At 52.4% G+C, this 19013-nt stretch overlaps 1 protein-coding gene across 3 annotated transcripts in view; it reads left to right on the top strand.

Moving 5' to 3' along the window:
* Nucleotides 1-19013, top strand: part of PCSK6 (proprotein convertase subtilisin/kexin type 6) — a 190570-nt gene that overhangs the window by 49736 nt on the left and 121821 nt on the right. For all 3 annotated transcript variants that reach the window (XM_079912965.1, XM_079912964.1, XM_079912966.1), the window contains exons 3-6: nucleotides 12486-12596; nucleotides 13112-13255; nucleotides 14671-14747; nucleotides 17000-17088. In XM_079912965.1, the coding sequence (XP_079769091.1) occupies nucleotides 12486-12596; nucleotides 13112-13255; nucleotides 14671-14747; nucleotides 17000-17088 (421 nt within the window). The remainder of the gene's footprint in view (nucleotides 1-12485; nucleotides 12597-13111; nucleotides 13256-14670; nucleotides 14748-16999; nucleotides 17089-19013) is intronic.

Here is a 19013-nt window from a genome sequence, read left to right as displayed (position 1 = left end):
CTGTTTGCATGGGGGAGCCCCTGCCCGCCCCCAGCCCTGTAGAGATGTGCAATGAGAAGAGGATGGGACAGTGGATTTCTTGGTCCCCTTTCTGTCACTGACGAGGGTTCTTAGCCTCCTAATCAAAAGAAATTGATAAAAGCCCAGACAAGAAATTCAGGCAAGGCTTTATTGGGGCCCCGCTGCAGCAGAGGGGAGCGGGAACAAACAACAGGTACCTTGCTAGCTCCCTGATGGGGGCTGAGCCTGTTCCTTATATGGGGTGAGGGTAGGGGGTGTGTCCAGAATTCGGGCCAGAGGGGTGGCTTAGGTGGCAGTGAGTGCAGGGGGCACGCACAGTACCCTGCGTTTGCTCCTGATCCCTGCATTTGCTCCCTGCTCTTCAGAAGTGGCAGTTGGGTTTTCGGTCTTTTTGTATCTTGCTGTCCCTAAATTGCCCCAGCTGTGCACGCATGCAGTTACTTTTTTAGTCCCTTATAGTTTCTTTGTATTTTGTTGCTTGAGGAGACGTTTGTCCAGGTGCAAGCACTACGGCAAAGGGTCCCAGGTCCCAGGTCCCAGCCTGTCTCATTTCCTGAGGGATTTTGGAGAATGAAGCTGTTTCTCAATTGTTAGAACTATTTCTATTAGTTAGACGTAATCTGTGTTTTAGGCCCCCCCCCACTCTTTTTTAGTGATTAAATTTTAAAACTCTTAAAGGTATTCAACTCAACTCCTCCATCCTTCCTTCCAAAAATATTAATTATGCACCTGCTGGGTGTGAGGCCCTGTGCCCCAGGGGATGCAGAGATGCCCGCCCAGCGGGTTTCCGCTCTGTCAGCACCAGCGGAGCAGGACACTGCAGCCCGAGCGTCCGGCGCTGAGGAGAATTCCGGGCGGGCCCCAGCCAGCCTCCTCCAAGGCATCTGAGATGATGGGCTTGGGCATTGTGGGTGGGTTCAAAGTACGGCATTCAGTCTGGGTCTGAGGGCAGGGTATTCCGGTCATCAGCTGTGTCCTTGAAGGAAAGAGCAGGAAGGAGAGACTTCCAAAGGCTATGGCAGTTAAGTTTTTCAAATAAGAATCCCTTTTGTACAGAGCTTCTTAATAAGCTCCTGGCAGGGCCGCTATCAGACCATCCTGCCAATAAAGAGGAAAGAGAGAAAAGGTAAACAGCCCTCACATTCCAGCACCGCCTGCGACTCCCACGTGATTGGCTGATTGTTTCCTACAGTTCTAATTAAATGCTTAGCCCCAGGGAACGCACATAGACATCTGAACCCAATTCCGAATACAAATTCAGAATTGTGACTGAAATGCCTCTGTTTAAATCAGTCTCGTTTTAATGCAAACCAAATCAATTAGCTGTCACTCTAATATTTACTCTACCTAGTCGTTCCAGTGAAATATTGGGTAAAATTAGCTATTTTACAAAAGTGTTTAGTGTTACCTTGTCCTGCAGCACCAGGACATTTTCCCACATGAGCAAAGCATTTTTGTGTCACCTTCTCGATTGGAGAGTTGTGTAATTAATATTATTGAGAAAGGGAAAAGATGATTTAATATTATTCAGAGTCATTGGAATGCGGTTGCCATCATGTTTGAATGACCAAACTGGAGATGAATGTTATAGGGTTTAGGATAAAGCTCAATCGAATGCAGATGGTATTTTATTTTAATTAGCTCCAGTCCCTATTGTATAAAATTGCTTTGATAAGTGATGGAATTTACAATCCACCCCTACTTCGTGTGAACGCTGATAGAGTGTACATTTGGTGAACGAAATGGAAGCAACACACGAGCGGGAGGGAAGATTTAAGACTTCAGCCACACGTGCACACACGTTTATTAAGCATCCCTTGGCTCCGATCTTGCACCAGCATCGTGCGGTTGTTTTCCTTCCATTCTTAATCACCTTTACTTGATGTTTTTAACCACCTTTGGAAAGGGCCATTTTGCTCGAAGGGGTTTGTGGACCAGCCCTCTCCTTGGCAGAACAGCCCGACTGTTCTCAGGGTGCAGTATCAGTCACTGGGTTTTTCCCAGGGCTGTCATTTAAGCCAACTGAGGGCATTTGTTTTTAACTTGTTCTTTTGCCAAAAGTCGGGAGAAGGGTGGATGTTACTGAAGCACCAGCCAATAGCTGTAAGGGCTCCCAAATTTTTTAAAAATTACTTGTTCTGATTACGTTCCAAGCTGGCTTATAGTTCGACACTGCTGCTGCATCTTCCAACCCTTACATTTTAGAATGATGACTCTGGTTCAGCCCTTCCCTTGCGTGCTCAGCCAGATGGATGACGGAAATGGGAGGATAAAGATGTTATTGGGGGGCTCTCGGTGGCTCCTTCCGGGGTGATGGGAGGCTTCGGGTTGACGCTTTGTTTCAGTCCTTCAACGCTCAGGAGCTGGAAACTGATTTCCAGGGCCGGAGTGGGCATTCTGTTTTGTAGGATGGGACTTTGCCCCAGAGTGTAATCAGAGCTCAGTTTTTTTTTTTTTCCAGCAGTGATGCAACGTTTAAGCAGATCTTTCCATTAACCACAGAGGGAATTTTATCTGACAGTCTTGTGTGCTAGAGCCATTTGGAGTGCAAACAAACAAAAAGTTCCTGGCAAATAGCAGCACATAGACAGGAAGTGACCACATTGATCTGGGGGTTGATGAACTGCGAGATGGGCTGGGGGGAGGGTGGGCTGCCACACGGGGCCCGACAGGTTCACCCGCGTGGGGACAGCAGGGCTTCAGCTGTCTTTTCACGTTTCAGCACAACCCTGCTGGGTCTAGTGAACTGGACGCTACCAGTTGGTAAGCAGTTAGAATTTTCAAATAGGCTTTAAAAGATGGTGCTTTATGATTTCACCGGCAGGCTCGACGCTTCCACTTAGATGCCTCCAAGATGTCTCAAAGTCACCGCATCCCAAAGCCGAGTGACCATCCCTGACCGCACCTCTGTCTCACAGAGAAGCCACCCCCTGCCCCATGCCCGTTCCCCACCCTCCGTCCACCACCCATGCAGCCCGTGCCCCAGGCCTGTCCTCTGGTACCTGGACGCTGCACAGCCCCTCTCACTGGCCAGCTGTGGGCATCCTTGCCCAACACCAGTCTGCTCTCCACTGTCCCGAGGGAGCCTATGAAACACGCCTGTCATGGTGCCACCGCCCCTGGGAATGCCCTGCCCAGGTCCCCCTTGGTCTGGCCTCCCTGTGGCCCCTGGACCCCCGCCACGCTGGCCTTTAAGATCCTCATCGGATGACATTTGCCCTTTCCCCCTGCGCAGCCTTTGCACATACTGGCTACCCCTGTGTCTCTCTCTGGTCTCGGCCTGTGCATCCCCGCCGCCGGGAGCTGGCTCAGCGGCTGCTCCTAGTGGTTGGGTGTCAGCGCTCTGGGTCTGCGAGGTCCCCTCAGCATCTGCCTTCCCCAGGGACTCCAGGAGCGGAGGGGTCGTGGCTGTTTAGATCTTGTCCCAGCACGGAAGTGACAGGGCCAGAGTGCGTCTGGCCGTGTTCGCAGCTGCCCGCTGCTGCAGGGGACGTACCATCTTAAAGGGTTTAGTGGTCACTTGGGCGTCTCCCTCCATGAGGGTCCCAGCGCCGTGAGGGTGGTGAGGAGCCCATCCATCGGCTCTCGTGCCCCCACTTTGTTCCTGTAACGTCTGTTTCCTGGCCGCCTTGGAGACAGTGCCAGGACCGCAGGCCCAGGTGGGAGTGAGGAGGGGTTTCATTTGCTGGGGATCCAGTAATGACAGGGACCAGGGACACGGCTGGTGGGAGCTGCAGGTGGTTCCAGGAGGCCTGGAGTGCGAGGCCGGGCAGAAGCCGTGAGAGGCAGGGGGATGGGGGGCGGGGGGAGCTCGGGGTGAGACGCACACAGCCCGCCTTGTGCCGGGGGGTGTCACGTTCTCCAGGGCCAGGGCCGCCCTCACTTGTTTTCACTCCAGGTCCGGCAGGCTACCCAGTAAATAGCAGACAGACCCTTAGTCAGTGTTTATTGAAACAGATCTCAGTTTTCAGGGAGTAGGTTCACATAGCAAGTTGTATCTGTTACCATTTGCTCATCAACTTCTTTTTACCTAAAGGACTTTAGAAGTATCTTGTGGCCTTGGTTAAATTGTGACAGAAGCCTTGAAGAGGGCTTGAGTTCACCAGGCTGCAGAACGACGGACATGGGGCCCGGGCAGCGTGCTGACCAGCGTCCGGCTGGTGACCGTGGAGAGCAGGGCTCCTTCGGCCGCCTGTCCGTCCTGTGTGAGTGGAGGCAGGTGATTCTCGGGGATGCGGTGCTTCCCGTCAGAGCCCTGATTTCCCGAAGTCCATTCATGTTTCCCAGTATTAGCAGGAGGAGTGGTGCCGGCTCTCACCAGCTGTAAGTGGTCACCTTTTGGCCCGTGTAGTTCAGCTTGGGTGGAACGAATTCGAGAAGTGGCCTGTTGAGGAAGGGGGGACAGGCCTGGGTCCCCGCTTGCCTCTGTGATGTGGGAGGAGGAGGGGGAGGTCTTCTAGGCTGAGTTAGATCAGCTTTTAGATTTTTGGTTCGTCTTCCTTCTCCTCTGCCTCTTCTACTGCCCTGACTCACGGATTTCCATAGCAACCCGGCATCTCCTCCCCACCCCAGGTGGTACCCTCAGGAGGGCTCGAGCGTCTCCCTGAGACATGATCTAACAAGGCTGTTTAACCATCACTCGCTTGTGGGGCTGGTGCCCTCTGCCCCAGGAAGATAAGCGTGGGAGTATCAATCCTCGTATGCAGTCGGACCCCAATCCACTTGCCACCTCCACGAGCCTGGCTGAGTCCCATGCTTCTTACCCATGTCGGAATCACAGGCCCCTCTGCAAAGCTGATGGAGGTTGTGGACATTCTCTCTCTCCAGAGGAGAAAAGAAGTCATGTGCTCATGTCCACGCTGCTCTGCATACAGCTTCTGGGGGTTCCTGGGACGTAAACCTGCCCTTCCGTCCTCTAGGATCTCTGGGCCCCAGGTGGGAAGTCCCCAGCTTGGGTACCACTCAGCTCCTACGTGCCTGAACCATTGCCTGTCCTTGCAAACTGTAAGGTGACGCGCACTTGTCAGGGAGGATTATTTTCCTTTCTTTGAATCCTCACTTGGCGAGTTAACTTCTCAGTGCTCTTCAGCTGGTGGAAAGTTGACCCGACACGTGTTGGGACAGTTGTTGAGAGCAGTCGGTGTTGACGGGACTTGAGATGTAAGGGTCCAGGCTGCTGAGTGCAGGGGTCACAGAAATGGGCTGGTTCGGCCCCTCCCTCAGCTGGAGGCTGAGGCACAGAGGACGGGGTCAAAGGTTGACCTTCCCCCATGCTCCCGCTGCACTGTTCTCTCCTGGAAGAGGCCTGAGGACCTGGGGGCCCCTGGACACTTGGGGGTCTGGCCTCTGACATCTTCCAAGGATTTGCCCTGATCTGCAGGCAGGGCTGCTTCTGTCACAGCAAACGGTGGAGGGAATCCCTGTCCTTACACAGTGACAGAATGAAATGTCCTTTGATGAAGATAAGGGGAAAAGAAAAGGGAAAGCTGGCCAGAGCTGTCTCCCTTGCCCTGGACACAGCTGTGCATGAACACGAACCCTAAATAGAACGCACTGCTCTTCCCCTCGCACCGGTGGAGATCTGGAGGGTATGGGGACGAGGATCTCGGAGAACAGCCTTTGTTGCCTTAGCTCCCTCTCAGAGTAAAGCCCCTGGAGCCCCTTCTAGGACCCACCAGCTCCTAAAGATGCCCTGGGGCTTCCCGAGCCTGGTGGAGCCCGTTAGAGGGCAGAGCGTAGGCGTGTGGTGGCTTTGGGTGGAGTGCAGGGGTCATTCATGCTCTCTCTGGTGGCCTTGGCTCGTAGGAGGAAACTTGAAAACAACGTGACAGCAACCCCCTTTTGCGCTTGTTGAACCCAGGACTGATGTGCCAGGCTGCCTTCTGTCCTGGCAGTGTGCCCGTGGCCCCGGGAAGAGGATGCACTGGGGCTGCCCAAGGCGCGCCTGCCTAGACGACGCTCGGACGGCTGTACGACCGGCAGTGCAGATTGGGATCCTGCTCGTTTACATGGCTTCTTTCTAAGCATCTTTTTATTTTTTTTAAAACATAAAGTTTTTTAAGGGAGTAGTTTATTAACATTCTTTTTTAAAAAAAATATTTATTTATTTGGTTGCACCAGGTCTTAGTTGCGGCAAGTGGGCTCCTTAGTTGAGGCTCCAGGGCTCCTTAGTTGTGGCATGCAAATGGGATCCAGTTCCCTGGTCAGGGATTGAACCTGGGCCCCCTGCATTGGGAGCGCAGAGTCTTATCCACTGCACCACCAGGGAAGTCCCTCTAGCATCTTTTAAGTTTACCTCCTCTTATCTACAGAGTGACATTCAACAGATACCGAATTTTAATTTGACTTCTCAAGAAGAAAGCTGGAGGAAGCGTTGCCTCCAAAAGAAAGCGTTGCTCTTCATCTCTTCATGAGAAGATGATAAAGTCTTCGTGACAAGAATGTTTAACGGGAAACATACAGAAAATGGATAAAAGGAAGAGGGTCAGAGTGAAGTCCCACCTTCAAAATATGACTTTGAAGAGGTCAAGACACTTTATACAGGTTTATAGAGGTTTGCCCAGGAGAGATACTCTGTGTTGAGCTGGGGTTGCAGGTGGCAAACCTTGCTCTTGTCCAGAATCACTGATCTTCCACAAAAAGTCCACGGAGGTCACCTGGGGGTCATGAAGACCCAGTCGCACTGTCTACTCCAAAGTGTTTCTGAAAGTCTGACTGTGGTTACAACATATTTTATATCTGAAGCGTATTCATTTAACTTCATTCCTTCGTTCAGGGAGCATTTAGTGAACTCCTCTGTATACTGTGCGTCGCCTGGCACACAGAAGTATAGTGGTGAGTGAAACACAGCCCACGCTGTCCGCACAGGCCAGTGGGGAGCAGAGGGTAGTCACACCGACCCTGGACACATCCGACCACAGCTGCGGTCCGTGCCGGACAAGTCAGGTCAGGGAAGCCCCTCGCCCCTGGCAGAGACACACCTAACTTTGCAGCGTCAGCTTTCAGTTTGCCTTTTCAGGAAGAAGGAGGACAGGACTTTAGTCCAGCAGATCTTTGCTGAGCAGGTCCCTGTTACAGGCAGGTGTTGGCTGAGAGCTGGAGAAACAAGCGTGACGGAGACGCATCCCTCCTTCTGGGGGAAAATGGGCTTCTGAACAGATGATGTCCATGTCCTGGGGTGGAGGCAGCATCACCACGCACACACCTGTGGGGGCACAGGAGCCCGGGGGGCCACCCTGGCCTCCCTGGGTGTCAGGGAAAGATGCCAGGGTGGGGAGGGTTAAAGTGGAACACAAGTAAGTTGGCCCAGTGAAGGGGCACCGTGAGAGTCAGGCCTGTGGGGGGGGGGTGCCAGGGGGATGAGAGGCGGGGCTGGAGGAGGCCCTGGTTGGGGGTCAGACCACATCATGCATCAGTCATGGGGCAGAGTCACCCCAAGAGTCACGTGACCGTCCAAATGCCAGGGGATCGTTGCCATGGTGAATCTTGGGGATGGGATCCTGACCCCTTGAGGAGATGGAATGTGTGACACTCGTGTTGGAGAGGATCCCAGCTTTGTTCTGACTTGGGGGACAGGTGGGCTTTAGTGCTGATGAGTTAGGAGAATCAGGAGGGTGAGAGGGACCTGGGTATAGGGGGCAGGACCCACCTTGGGGCAGCTTTAGTTTCAGAGAACGGCAGGGAGAGGTGTCCAGGGCCCTGAGATGTGCAGGGGGGAGCCGTTAGGGTGGGGGCTGCAGGCTTGTGTGGGTGAGGCTGCCAGCCAGAGCTGGGTACACTGGGATGGCCATTCTGTTCTGGTTTTTCAGATACTGGGGGACTTCCCTGGTGGTCCAGTGGCTAAGACTACACATTCCCAATGCAGGGGGCCCAGGTTCGATCCCTGGCCAGGGAACTAGATCCCACATACCGCAACTAAGAGTTTGCATGCCGCAACTAAAAAGATCCCACATGTCACAGCAAAGATCCTGCACGAAGTTAAAAGAAGTAAAATTTTGGGTAAGAGCTGCTGCCTTGAGTCCCACCCCCGCTCCAGTGCTTTTCCTGCAGCCTCAGCCCATCCTCTGGGGGCCTCTGGATCCTCCGTTTAGCAGGACAGCCTCATGGATTCTCAAACATTTAAAATCTCAACCCTGATCAAGGCTGTGATTTAAACCTGTATCAGTCTCCCAGGGCGGCTGTAACAAATGACCAACAACTGGGTGGCTTAAAACAACAGAGATGCGTTATCTCACAGTCTGGAGTCCACAGGTCTGAAGCTGAGGTGTCGGCAGGGCAGTGGTCCCTCTGAGGGCTCTCAGGGAGCATCCTTCCTTGCCTCTTCCAGCTCCTGGTTCCAGATGCTCCTCAGCTTGTGGAATCTGTCTTCACAAGGCCCCCTCCTCCTGTGTCTCAACCTCCCTTTGCCTGTCCTTTGTAAGGACACTTGTCATTGGATTTAGGGCACAGCATGACCACATCACCAGAGCTTTAACTTAATTACATGTGCAAAGACCCTTTTCCCAAGGGAGGCCACATTCACTGGTTCTGGGTGAATGTACCTTTTGGGAGGCCACCAGTCAACTCTCTACAAAACCTAAAGAGAGTGATGTGGAATGAGCAGGGCCTTTCTTCTCAGCGATATTTCCCCTTCCTTCACTCCAGTGATCTGAAGGCTTTGCAGAGTGATTGGTTCTCTTCCTAAGAAGCTCAGCTCTTACCACGCACGCTTAGTCGCAATGTGTATTTTAACGTGCCCCAGGCCCACTCATTTGCAGGCTTACCCGGGTTTAGGACTTACCTTCCAAGTATATTCCTATGGCCTTGAAAGGCAGACAGTGTGTACTGCTGTCTGCCCCCCGCCTTTTTCACCAAGAGAAGGTCTGAACACCTCCTCAAGGTGTTCTGAGGGATCTGATGAGCAGAGCACGAACGAAGCTACAGTGTAAAGTGACAGCCGGGCAGACTGCCAGCAAACTATGACGACTTTCCTCTTGCACGAGCCCTCTCCGGGGAGGAAGCGTGCTGCCAGTTCTCCTGAGCATCTCAGGTTGCTTTTCCTCGTAGAGATCGTCACAGGAAGAACATCACAGTCTGGCCCCCTCCCAGCCTGACTCTCCCCATCACCACCAGCTCACCGCTAGTATTCCTTCCTCTGCAGTTTTTTGGAATAGCTTCAGAAGGATAGGTGTTAACTCTTCTCTAAATGATAGAATTCGCCTGTGAAGCCATCTGGTCCTGGGCTTTTGTTAGTTGGAAGTTTTTTAATCACAGTTTCAATTTCAGTACTTGTGATTGGTCAGTTCCAGCTCACCGTCTGTTTGCGAGCTCTGCAGAAGAATGAATTCCACGAGCGACACACGTCCTTAGGGATCCTGAACTGTGTGTTCCTTTGTCATAAAGAGCATCACTGTTCGTGATGAGGGTACCTTTTGGGAAAGCTAAAGTTTCAGGCACTTGGATTTGGGTCATCGGCACCCCTGACCTTCCCGGAGAGGCCAGCTGGCTCTGGGTTCCAACCTGAGGGGCCCCTGAAGCAGAGCTCTGGGTCTGAGCTGGAGGGTGGGACAGGGGCCTTGGTCCTGGATGGGAACCAGTGGTATTTACACTCATACTCATGTTCCTAGAACCTAGCGCCGGACACACAGTGAGACTCAGTGCAGCTTTGGTGAGCGAATAAGGGACCACGGGGGTCGTGCTCTCCAGAGAAATCAGGGCAAATCTGGGAAAGGCCAGGATGATGGGATCCAGGAGCCCCCGCCCTTTCCTGGAGTTGGGTGAGAAGCAAGGCAGTGGCTGGAGCCTGGAGAGAGGAGACGGGGAGCAGGCTCTGACCAAGTGACCGCTGGCTGAGTCAGCCTCTGTGACTGGGAGGTCACCTGTGAATCCACCTCCACAGACCTGGCGAGTAATTTGTTATACCCAGTTCCATTGGCCTACAGTGCCTGGCTGTCTCTCAGAGTCTTACAATGACCTGTCTCGGGAGAGGGCTGCCCCGGGACCATGCCACAAGGAGAGCCTCCAGCTCTGCCGTGGGCCCTGGGCCATCACAGCCGACCCTCAGAACTGTGTGTTAAGTTGGGTTCTTACCCAGAGCCCAGGAACGACTGGAGGCCAGGTGCCCTCACTCTTTTATCCCACTAGGGGATTGTTTTGTGACTTCTGGCAACATGCTTCCCCATGTCACCTGCCTGATTCGGGGGAGTCACCTACTCAGGCTTGGAAGAGGAGGGTTCACCTCCTCTGGGACAGGAAGTAAAGCCTGGTGGGCACCACAGTTGGAAGGCACTGGTACCAGTAAAATGGGTAGTGAGTCAGCCAGGCAAGGTGGACGGGAGCATCCCGGGAGCTAGGAGCTGTCAGTGGCTTGCCTACCACTGTACTTTACAACAGGTTGCCTAGCAGGTTAGGAAATACAGTCTTAGGTTTTTGATACTGAGTAAAGCTTTCTGGTTCAGGCAGTAATATATGAGGAAGTTGCAAAATGCCATCAGAGGGTGTTATGAGCAAAGTATCTCACTGTACAGTTTTATTTTCCATGGAAGTATCTATCAGTGGCAACTATGAATGATCCAGGACTTGGGCCTGGGCTTGTTCTAGTGCCTAATCCAAATTGTTCTTGAGCTCTTTGCAGCATTTCCCAGGAAGCTGATCTACTGGTGTTTTGCAGACAAGTCACATTGGTGGGGGGACAGGCTGTGATATTTCTTTCTAAGCATTTTGTCCTGGTGACCAACAATGCCTTGAGATCAGTCGTCACTCTTAGATGTGAATGAGGCTGTCCTCTCCTCCCTCAGGACCATGTGGGGAGGTCGAGGCTGAGCGGTCTGAGGGGAGCAGCTTGACCCTTGGACTTTGTGCCTTCATTCCCCTGGGGTCACCGGCCTTGGCCTGGCCTCCAGGTCAGCCAGGGTCCCCCATCATCACCCTCCCGGAGGCTCCATCCTCCTTCTCCCCTTCACCTTCTCTGCCCTGGGCCACCTGTTGCCTTCTTGGAGCCTGCATCACACCCTGTGCTGTGTGGTGGGAGCCCCTGACTGGAGCACAAACTTCTGAGAGCAGGGCCTGCTGCCCCCATCCTGCCCATCTCAGCCCCCGGTGCAGAGCTGAGCCCCAGCGGGAGGTGTACTGAATCGGGGGCCCATAGCAGCAGGACCAAGAAAATGTTTCGGTTCAGGGCACAGGAATTCAGGTCCCACATCTTTTAAAAGTGAAAAAACTCAGACTTCCCTGGTGGCGCAGTGGTTAAGAATCTGCCTGCCAACACAGGGGACACAGGTTTGAGCCCTGGTCTGGGAAGACCCCACATGCCGTGGAGCAACTAAGCCCGTGCACCACAGCTACTGAGCCTGCGCTCTAGAGCCCGCGAGCCACAACTACTGAGCCCACGTGCCACAACTACTGAAGCCCGCACGCCTAGAGCCCGTGCTCCGCAACAAGAGAAACCACCGCAATGAGAAGCCCATGCACCAGAACGAAGAGTAGCCCCCGCTCGCCGCAACTAGAGAAAGCCCGAGCGCAGCAAAGACCCAACACAGCCAATAAATAAAAAAATAAATTTTAAGATAAATAGGTAAATAAATAAAAGTGAAAAAACTCTTCCACCTTGAACAACTCTTACACACACACACATGTGAGGATAATACAGCCATGTGCCAAGCAGTGATGTGCATGCTTTATATGCCAGTTTATATGCCAGTGCTCCCTCATGACAGGCCACAGTGATGCCCATCATACAGGTGAGGCCAGGGAGGCTAACCGACTGGGTCACACAGCTGGTGAGTGTGGGGCTGGCTTTTGAATCCAGGCAGCCAGCCTCCTGGATTCCTGCTCTTAAATAATATTTATCCTGCCTCTCAAGCTTTTTTCCTTGGTTGTGAAGGCAGATCATGCCGATTGAAAGAAGTTTATAAAACCCTTAAAATAATTTTAAAATTTAAAATGAATAATAGTGTCACCATCAAGGAATTGCTGCTATTAATAGTTTGCTGTATCCCTTTTTAGGTTTTCTGTACATGCTTTGGTACCATGTTTGCAGAAGCTGCTAAAAATGCCAATATGTGGATTATCATAATTAACCGTATCCTCCCTGTAAAACATTATACTTCCAACTCCTGATCGCCATTTGACCGGTTTCTCCCCTCTTTTCACTCTTTTCATACCCTTGCATGTCTTTCCTTTTAATTAGGGACAAGGGTCACCAGAGAATCTGTTGGCAACTTCACAAGGTCTTTTTTTTTTTTTCAGTAGAATCATTTCAAACTCTATGAGAGTGGTCCTATTCCCTCCCCTACAGACCCAGACTAGTTCTTGTCTTTCAAATATGATCACTTGAAGTGAAAACATCTCCTTGGAATTTACCATCCAAGACATCTAATAGACACAGACGTTCATGGAAAAGGACAGCTGGAGCACCTACGAGGAGGCCACGTGAAACCAGGAGATCGTTTTTAAAACAAAAAGTAACTGCGTTTCTTCCCTGGTAGGTGAAATGGCTCCAACAACAAGAAGTTAAACGCAGGGTGAAGAGACAGGTGCGAAGTGACCCTCAGGCCCTTTATTTCAACGACCCCATTTGGTCCAACATGTGGTACATGGTGAGTAGGGCATGGGCCTCTCTGTCCCTGGAGCGTTTGTAGTGCTGTGTTTCTGAGATGGGTCAGTTTCCCCCAACAAAGCTAAATTCTCATGACAGCTCCAAACAGACACACTTCATCTGAGCGTAAAACTCCTGTTTTAATGCTGTGAGGTGCAAGCTTTCTTGTGAAGTTTTTTTAATTATGTGAAAGTCCAAGGGGAGGGGCTCTTTGAGCAGGGGAGCGATTGGCTGCATGGTGTATGAGTCACTACATGGTGAGTAGTGAACAGAGCCCCTGAAGGGCGGTGGGTGTCCTGGGAAAGTGATGGACAGATTGCCGGGGCAGAAGAAGCAGTAGACCCTCCACGTGGACCGTTCCCAGAAATGGGTGGTAGAAAGAGGGTTCTGCTCTATCAGGCACGGGAAAGCATTTTCTCCGTATTCCCTTATGAGCATAGGAGCACCTCTGCTGGGTTTGCAGGTCTGTGTCAGGTGTGTCTGTGGCGGGGGGCTTTGTGTCTTCTGTGCCTGCAGCATTGTGGCGACAAGAACAGTCGCTGCCGATCAGAAATGAATGTCCAGGCGGCGTGGAAGCGGGGCTACACGGGAAAAAACGTGGTGGTCACCATCCTGGATGATGGCATAGAGCGGAATCACCCCGACCTGGCCCCAAACTATGTAAGTCAAGCCTTAAAACTGGCAACTGGCACGCAGAGACATTCAACTGCGTGGGTCATTAAACAAGGACACATTTATAAAACGATAAGGTGCCTACCCCTCCCTATATCAGACAGTACAGAAAACTGAGCAGGGTGGGCTGGTGAACCCAGCTCCCCTGCTGCCCGGAGCCAGGGGTTCGCAGAGGGATTCGTTCACATGTTAGAGGGTTCACATGTACTTCTGGGAACGGGTCCTAAGAAACTCAGAGACGTGTGCATGGAGGTCGCCATCAGATCAACATCAGCGACGTGAGAAATGGCAGGGTTAAGACGTGGGCTTAGGACCCAAACTGCTGGGGCTCCTGTCCTGGCTCTGCGGCTTCTTAACCCTGAGACCCCGGGCAATTTACTTGACTTCTCTGTGCCTCGGTGTCACATTCTGTAAAATGGGGTTAGTAACAGGACTACTACCTCCTCGGGTAATTGTGAGGATTAAACGGCTTCATAAATGTAAAGGAGAGAGCCCAGCACGTAGTAAATGTGAGAAAGGTATTTAGTATTATGAGGCCCCTGGGGTACAGTGTTGTCTTAATTTCTGCTGTGCAGCAAATATGCATATATATATTTTTTTTTCATGTTCTTTTCCATTATGGTTTATCACAGGATATTGAATATAGTTCCCTGTGCTATACAGTAGGACCTTGTTGCTTATCCATCCTATATATACTAGTTTGCAAAAGATGACAGTTTTGAAGTCAACCATCTGGAGAGCTTTTATAATGTGTCTTAAAAGGATGTTAGGATATTACACGAATACTATGATTATAAGTATATACGCAAAAACATGCATATTAAAAATACAAGATGAAGGACATTCTGACACTTGCTACCACGTGGATGAACCTTTATCTGATGCACGCGACCACACGGATCAGCCACATGGATGAAGACATTATCTAGGTCACAAAAGGACAAACACTGGATGCTTTCACTTACATGAGGTCCCTAGAGGAGTCGAATTCATAGAGACAGAAAGTAGATGCTGGGTGCCAGGGGCTGGGGAGGGGGATGGGGAGTTCGTGTTTCATGGGGACAGAGTTGTAAGTTTTGCAAGATGAAAAGCGTTCTGTGGATGGATGGTGGTGACGGCTGCCCAGCAGTGTGAATGTACTTAAAGCCATTGAACTGTGCACTTAAAAATGGTTAGGGTGGTAAATTTCGTTATGTGTATTTCCCACCATAATATATATACATACATATATATATATGTGTACAAAATTTTATATATATATATATAGTTATAGTTATAGTTATAGTAAGGGAGTACCAAGTGTGCATTTTTCTCTGTTTCCAATTGAGGCATAAAAACAATTTAAAGCAGGGCTGTGATATGCCAGGCCATTTCTCTTCGGTCACGAGGGTTTCATTTCTTAGGATTCCTATGCGAGCTATGACGTCAACGGAAACGATTACGACCCGTCTCCGCGATATGATGCCAGCAATGAGAACAAGTATGTCACTTGGTCACTTGGCCGGCCCCTCCTTGCTTCCCTTTCCGTCTCCCTGCAGTCACTGTTGAGCTGGCCCACAGTCGGGATCCTGGAACTGTGACAGGTCAGAGGCACCTCTCCGGCTGCCTGGCTGGGTCTGGGGCTGAGCCAGGAGCCAGCCCCACACAGCCCTTCAGGCACAAGGCAGCCTCGGTGGATTCGGCCCCTTCCTAAGGGGTGTCACCCCTGATGGTCAGCTAGCAATGGATGTTGGACCAGCATCGTTCCTGTTCGAAACACTGTTGGATTTGAAAAGAGTAACCCTTAAGTCTTGTGGTCTCCACAGCCGGCTGTGTTCAGACCACAGTGCATGGGTCAATATCCGAGCCTTTCTGAGTCTGTCTTTGACCTCACGAGGGAGGTGGCAGAAGAGTGAATGATGCTGGGTAAATCGGGGCCCAGATCCTGGGCCTGGCTGTGTGCCTCTGTGCAGGCTGGGTGATGTCTCGTGGCCTGAGGCTCCCCATGCCCCAGGGCTGTGGGTGGGCGTCGGGTGATGGGTGAGGGACACACACGGAGGGTGTTCAGTCAGTGACGCTTGTGATCATCACTTTGCAAATGAAGGCGGGAGGTCTGGAGAGACCAGGTGACTCGGCTCCGTGGGTGGCAGCCCTGGGGGTGATGTCCACTTTCCCCAGCCCAGCCCTAGAGCTTGTTTGCTGTGTCCTGCCTGTCGTTTCTCAGTCAGCATGCCCCATGCCCCATGCCCCAAGCTCTTCTCATTCTTCCAAAAATATTTAGAGAAGAACAGAAGCTGTTTCTTTCTTCTCCACTGTTTTTTTGGTTTGGTTTGGTTTGGTTTTTAATTGTATTTTATTTGTTTTAGTTGTGCCGGGTCTTAGCTACAGCTCACCAGTTCCTTTAGTTGCGGCATGTGTGCTCCTTAGTTGTGGCTGGCGGGCTCCTCAGTTGTGGCATGTGAACTCTTAGTTGTGGCATGCATGTGGGATCTTAGTTCCCTGATCAGGGATCGAACCCATGTCCCCTGCATTGGAAGGTGGATTCTTAACCACTGCGCCACCAGGGAAGTCCCTTTCTTCTCCACTGTTGACACGACGCTTGCCAAGGTGTGTCTTCGTCCATAATATCTTAGGTTGTGGTTGATTTGATTCTGGGGTTCAAATCCTGGTGCCCACAGGGTGCCATGCAGGGAGGCTCGGCCGGCAGACGCAGTCAGCACGACGGACCACGGCGCTCCAGGGAGCCTGCAAAGGCCCCAGCCTCACGTCCCCAGGTGCCCTTCCCACTCAGCCACCAGCACACCAGTGGTGCAGGGCGCCTGGTCTCCCAGCCCCGAGTGCAGGGAGCCAGGAGGGATAATCCAGACACTGCACAGTGATCCATGAAGGGCAGGATTGAATGCTGAGTGGGACGGTGGGCTGCGTGACTTGGGAGCAGCCCTGGCTGTGGGCGCACGAGGTCCGGAGGACAGAGGGCTGCCTCCCCAGGGCTAATGCATGAGCCCTGGACTAGTTTCAAAGGTGGTTTTAAAGTTGACTCAGTGATTCTGATCCCCTGTGGACTCTTCTCAGAGATATGCTCCTTAAACTCGCCGGTATTTTTTGGCTTCTGCTGGAGGAACTGACCCGGTGCAGCATGTTGCAGAACGGGGTCATTACCCGAGGGGAGCGATCTGTTTTTCAGGTGGCCTCTTCCTAGTCTGTCCACCGCCGCTGAGTGTTCCATTTCGAGCTTTCTTCCTCGGCTCCTGCTGCAATGGCCGTGGGAAGGGTGGGGGTGCTGCCCGAGGGGAGCATGGGGTGGGAGGAGGGGGACACAAGAGGACACAGGATCTAGGGTCTCATGTGTTCCTACTTCAGCTCGGCAGCCAGGCAGGCGTCTACGCTGTGTTGTCAGTCGCGGGGACGCAGAGCTTGGGAGGAGGGATGCTTGGGCCCCTGGCGCCGGAGCAGGAGACTCAGCCTGATGCGGGAGCATCGTGTCTGCAGGGCGGCGGGAAGGCCTTGCCAGCCTACGGGGTGCGGGGTGGGGGTGGGGAACGGGACGGTCCAGGCCCGTGCAAAAGCCCACTTGATGCCCCTCCCGGAGCAGCCATCAGAGGGCGGGGGGCGATGGGAAGGGATGTGGGGAGAAGGCTTCAGCATCCTCCCCGGGCTTAGGGATAATGACTGTTCTTGCAGGAGAGCTGAGCAGGGCTGAACCCACTGCAAGGTGCTGGCGGAGTCCTAACTTCGTTTTTTCCTTTGCCTCAGACACGGTACTCGCTGTGCGGGAGAGGTCGCCGCTTCAGCCAACAACTCTTACTGCATCGTGGGCATCGCGTACAATGCAAAAATCGGAGGTAAGGCCCAGGAGTGTGCTGCCTGGGGGCTCGGGCCTGGGGCAGGGGTACTGCACGTGTCCCTCCTGCGAGTCTCAGCAGTGGCACTTCCGTTGGCCTCGGTGGCCGAGTCGGACCCTGGGCCTGACCTCACGCTGCCAGGGGCCTGGAGGCAGAGGTGTTGCTCACTGGTTTGCCTGAAAAGCCTCCGCGGGTCCTGTGGGTCCGGCTGCTGACTCACCGCTGTCAAGCAGACCAGTCCTAATAGGCCGCCTGGGTCCCCTCCTGCTGCCCATCCTGCCCTCCCTCTGACTCTCCCAGCAGGGTTTACGGTTTTCACTTGGGACGAAGGCCTTTCCTTGGCCCCAACTCCCGCTCGAGCATCCTGGCCCACTGCTCCTGCCCTGTCCCTCGGCTTTAGCCAGAGGACATTTGTCATAGTGTCCCCCGGAGATGCCCGGTCTCCCCTGTTTATGACGAGCTGGTAACATTTGCCTCACCCCAAAAACCTCTCCCCGCTGCTCTGTTCTGCTCAGTCCACCCATGACTTACGGCCTCTCACGCCCTCTCTGCTCCACGGAGTGCTCCCCAAATCCAGGTGTCCCCCCTCGTCTTGTTTACTGAGGGAGGTCAGCCTTCCAGGTCCCTTTAAGGAGCACGCCTGACCCTGGGTGTCTCTGGCTCTGTTGTTTGGTTTCTCCATTTGTGAGTCAAGCTTCTTTTGTTAGGATGGGGCTTTAGAGCAGAGTCACACGTCTTCCATGCCCCCCGCCCCTGCCCCTGCCCCCGCCCCCTGAGCCTGGCAGATTGACAACTCAGACTGGCAGACAGTAAGTCAGTAAGTCCTCTGCAGTGCCTGGTAGGTGCGCATCACTGAGCTGGCACTGAGCAGGTGTGACCGGGGCAATGAATTGTCCTCGACCGTCCACTTAGCCTTGGGGCACTGGCTCTCGGTTTGGAGGTGCTCACATGCACACTGATGGCCATGCTGGGATGCCTTCCTGGGGTGTGGCCTTCTCTGCTGCTTTGTCTTTGTGGAGGTGGTTTAGCTCCCTCAGCTCTACTACGAGTAGCACAAGGTGGAGAACTCTGGGTCACGAGTCTTTGGGGAATTTCTTGAGTTTTGAAAATAGGGTCCCCAGCTTTCACTTATTTAGGACCCTCTGCCTGCTGTTTCCCTTGGAAACCTTTGAAGTGGCTGGGATTTAACCAGCCATCATTAACCACCAAGGGCGTGTCCTGCAGAACAGATCAGGAGACTGTCACCTGGCCTCACTTCTTTGTGGATAGTTCTTTTACGTTGAGATGTGTAAGTTCTCCTTGGAGCTCTTGATGAGTGAAGAGCCACGAGAAGTCTCTCTGGCTGACCTGGGTACCAGTTCCACTCCCACCACCCACTGGCTCTGTGTCCTTGGACAACGGGTATAAACTGTCTGTGACACGGGGTTGGGTTTGCAATGGAGACATAGTGTGGGCTTGAGGTTGGCATTGACCCAGGGAACCCGTAACAGCCACGTCTCCAAGGCTGCTGCATACAGCTGTAGCCTCTCAATACAGGCAGCCGCACCTCTTCCTGCCCCTCCCTCCAAGCCCACCTCTGGACAGGGCAGTCTTCAGGCACCTCTAACATAGCTTCTCTCTCCACATGTTGACACAAAGCAGGGAATTTCTCTGAGATGCCCCTGGTGTGACCATGAGCTCTACTTTTTTATACCTTTTTTATTTTTAAAGTTGTTGTTCAAGAGATTAAAATGGATATCCTAATTTATTCCAATCTATGTGGAACTAATATTATACCACTTCACGTATAGTATATAAACCTAAAACATTATTTGAGTTCACACTCACTGTTGTTCTTTATGCCATTGTTTTTGTGTTTTACTTCATATATTATAAACCCAATGTTTATTCTTATTTAAACAGTTGGCTTTAAAATACTTATGGAA

The sequence above is a fragment of the Stenella coeruleoalba genome (assembly GCF_951394435.1).
Source record: "Stenella coeruleoalba genome assembly, chromosome: 2".
Classification (NCBI taxonomy): domain Eukaryota; kingdom Metazoa; phylum Chordata; class Mammalia; order Artiodactyla; family Delphinidae; genus Stenella; species Stenella coeruleoalba.
This window is presented reverse-complemented; position numbering and strand designations above follow the sequence as displayed.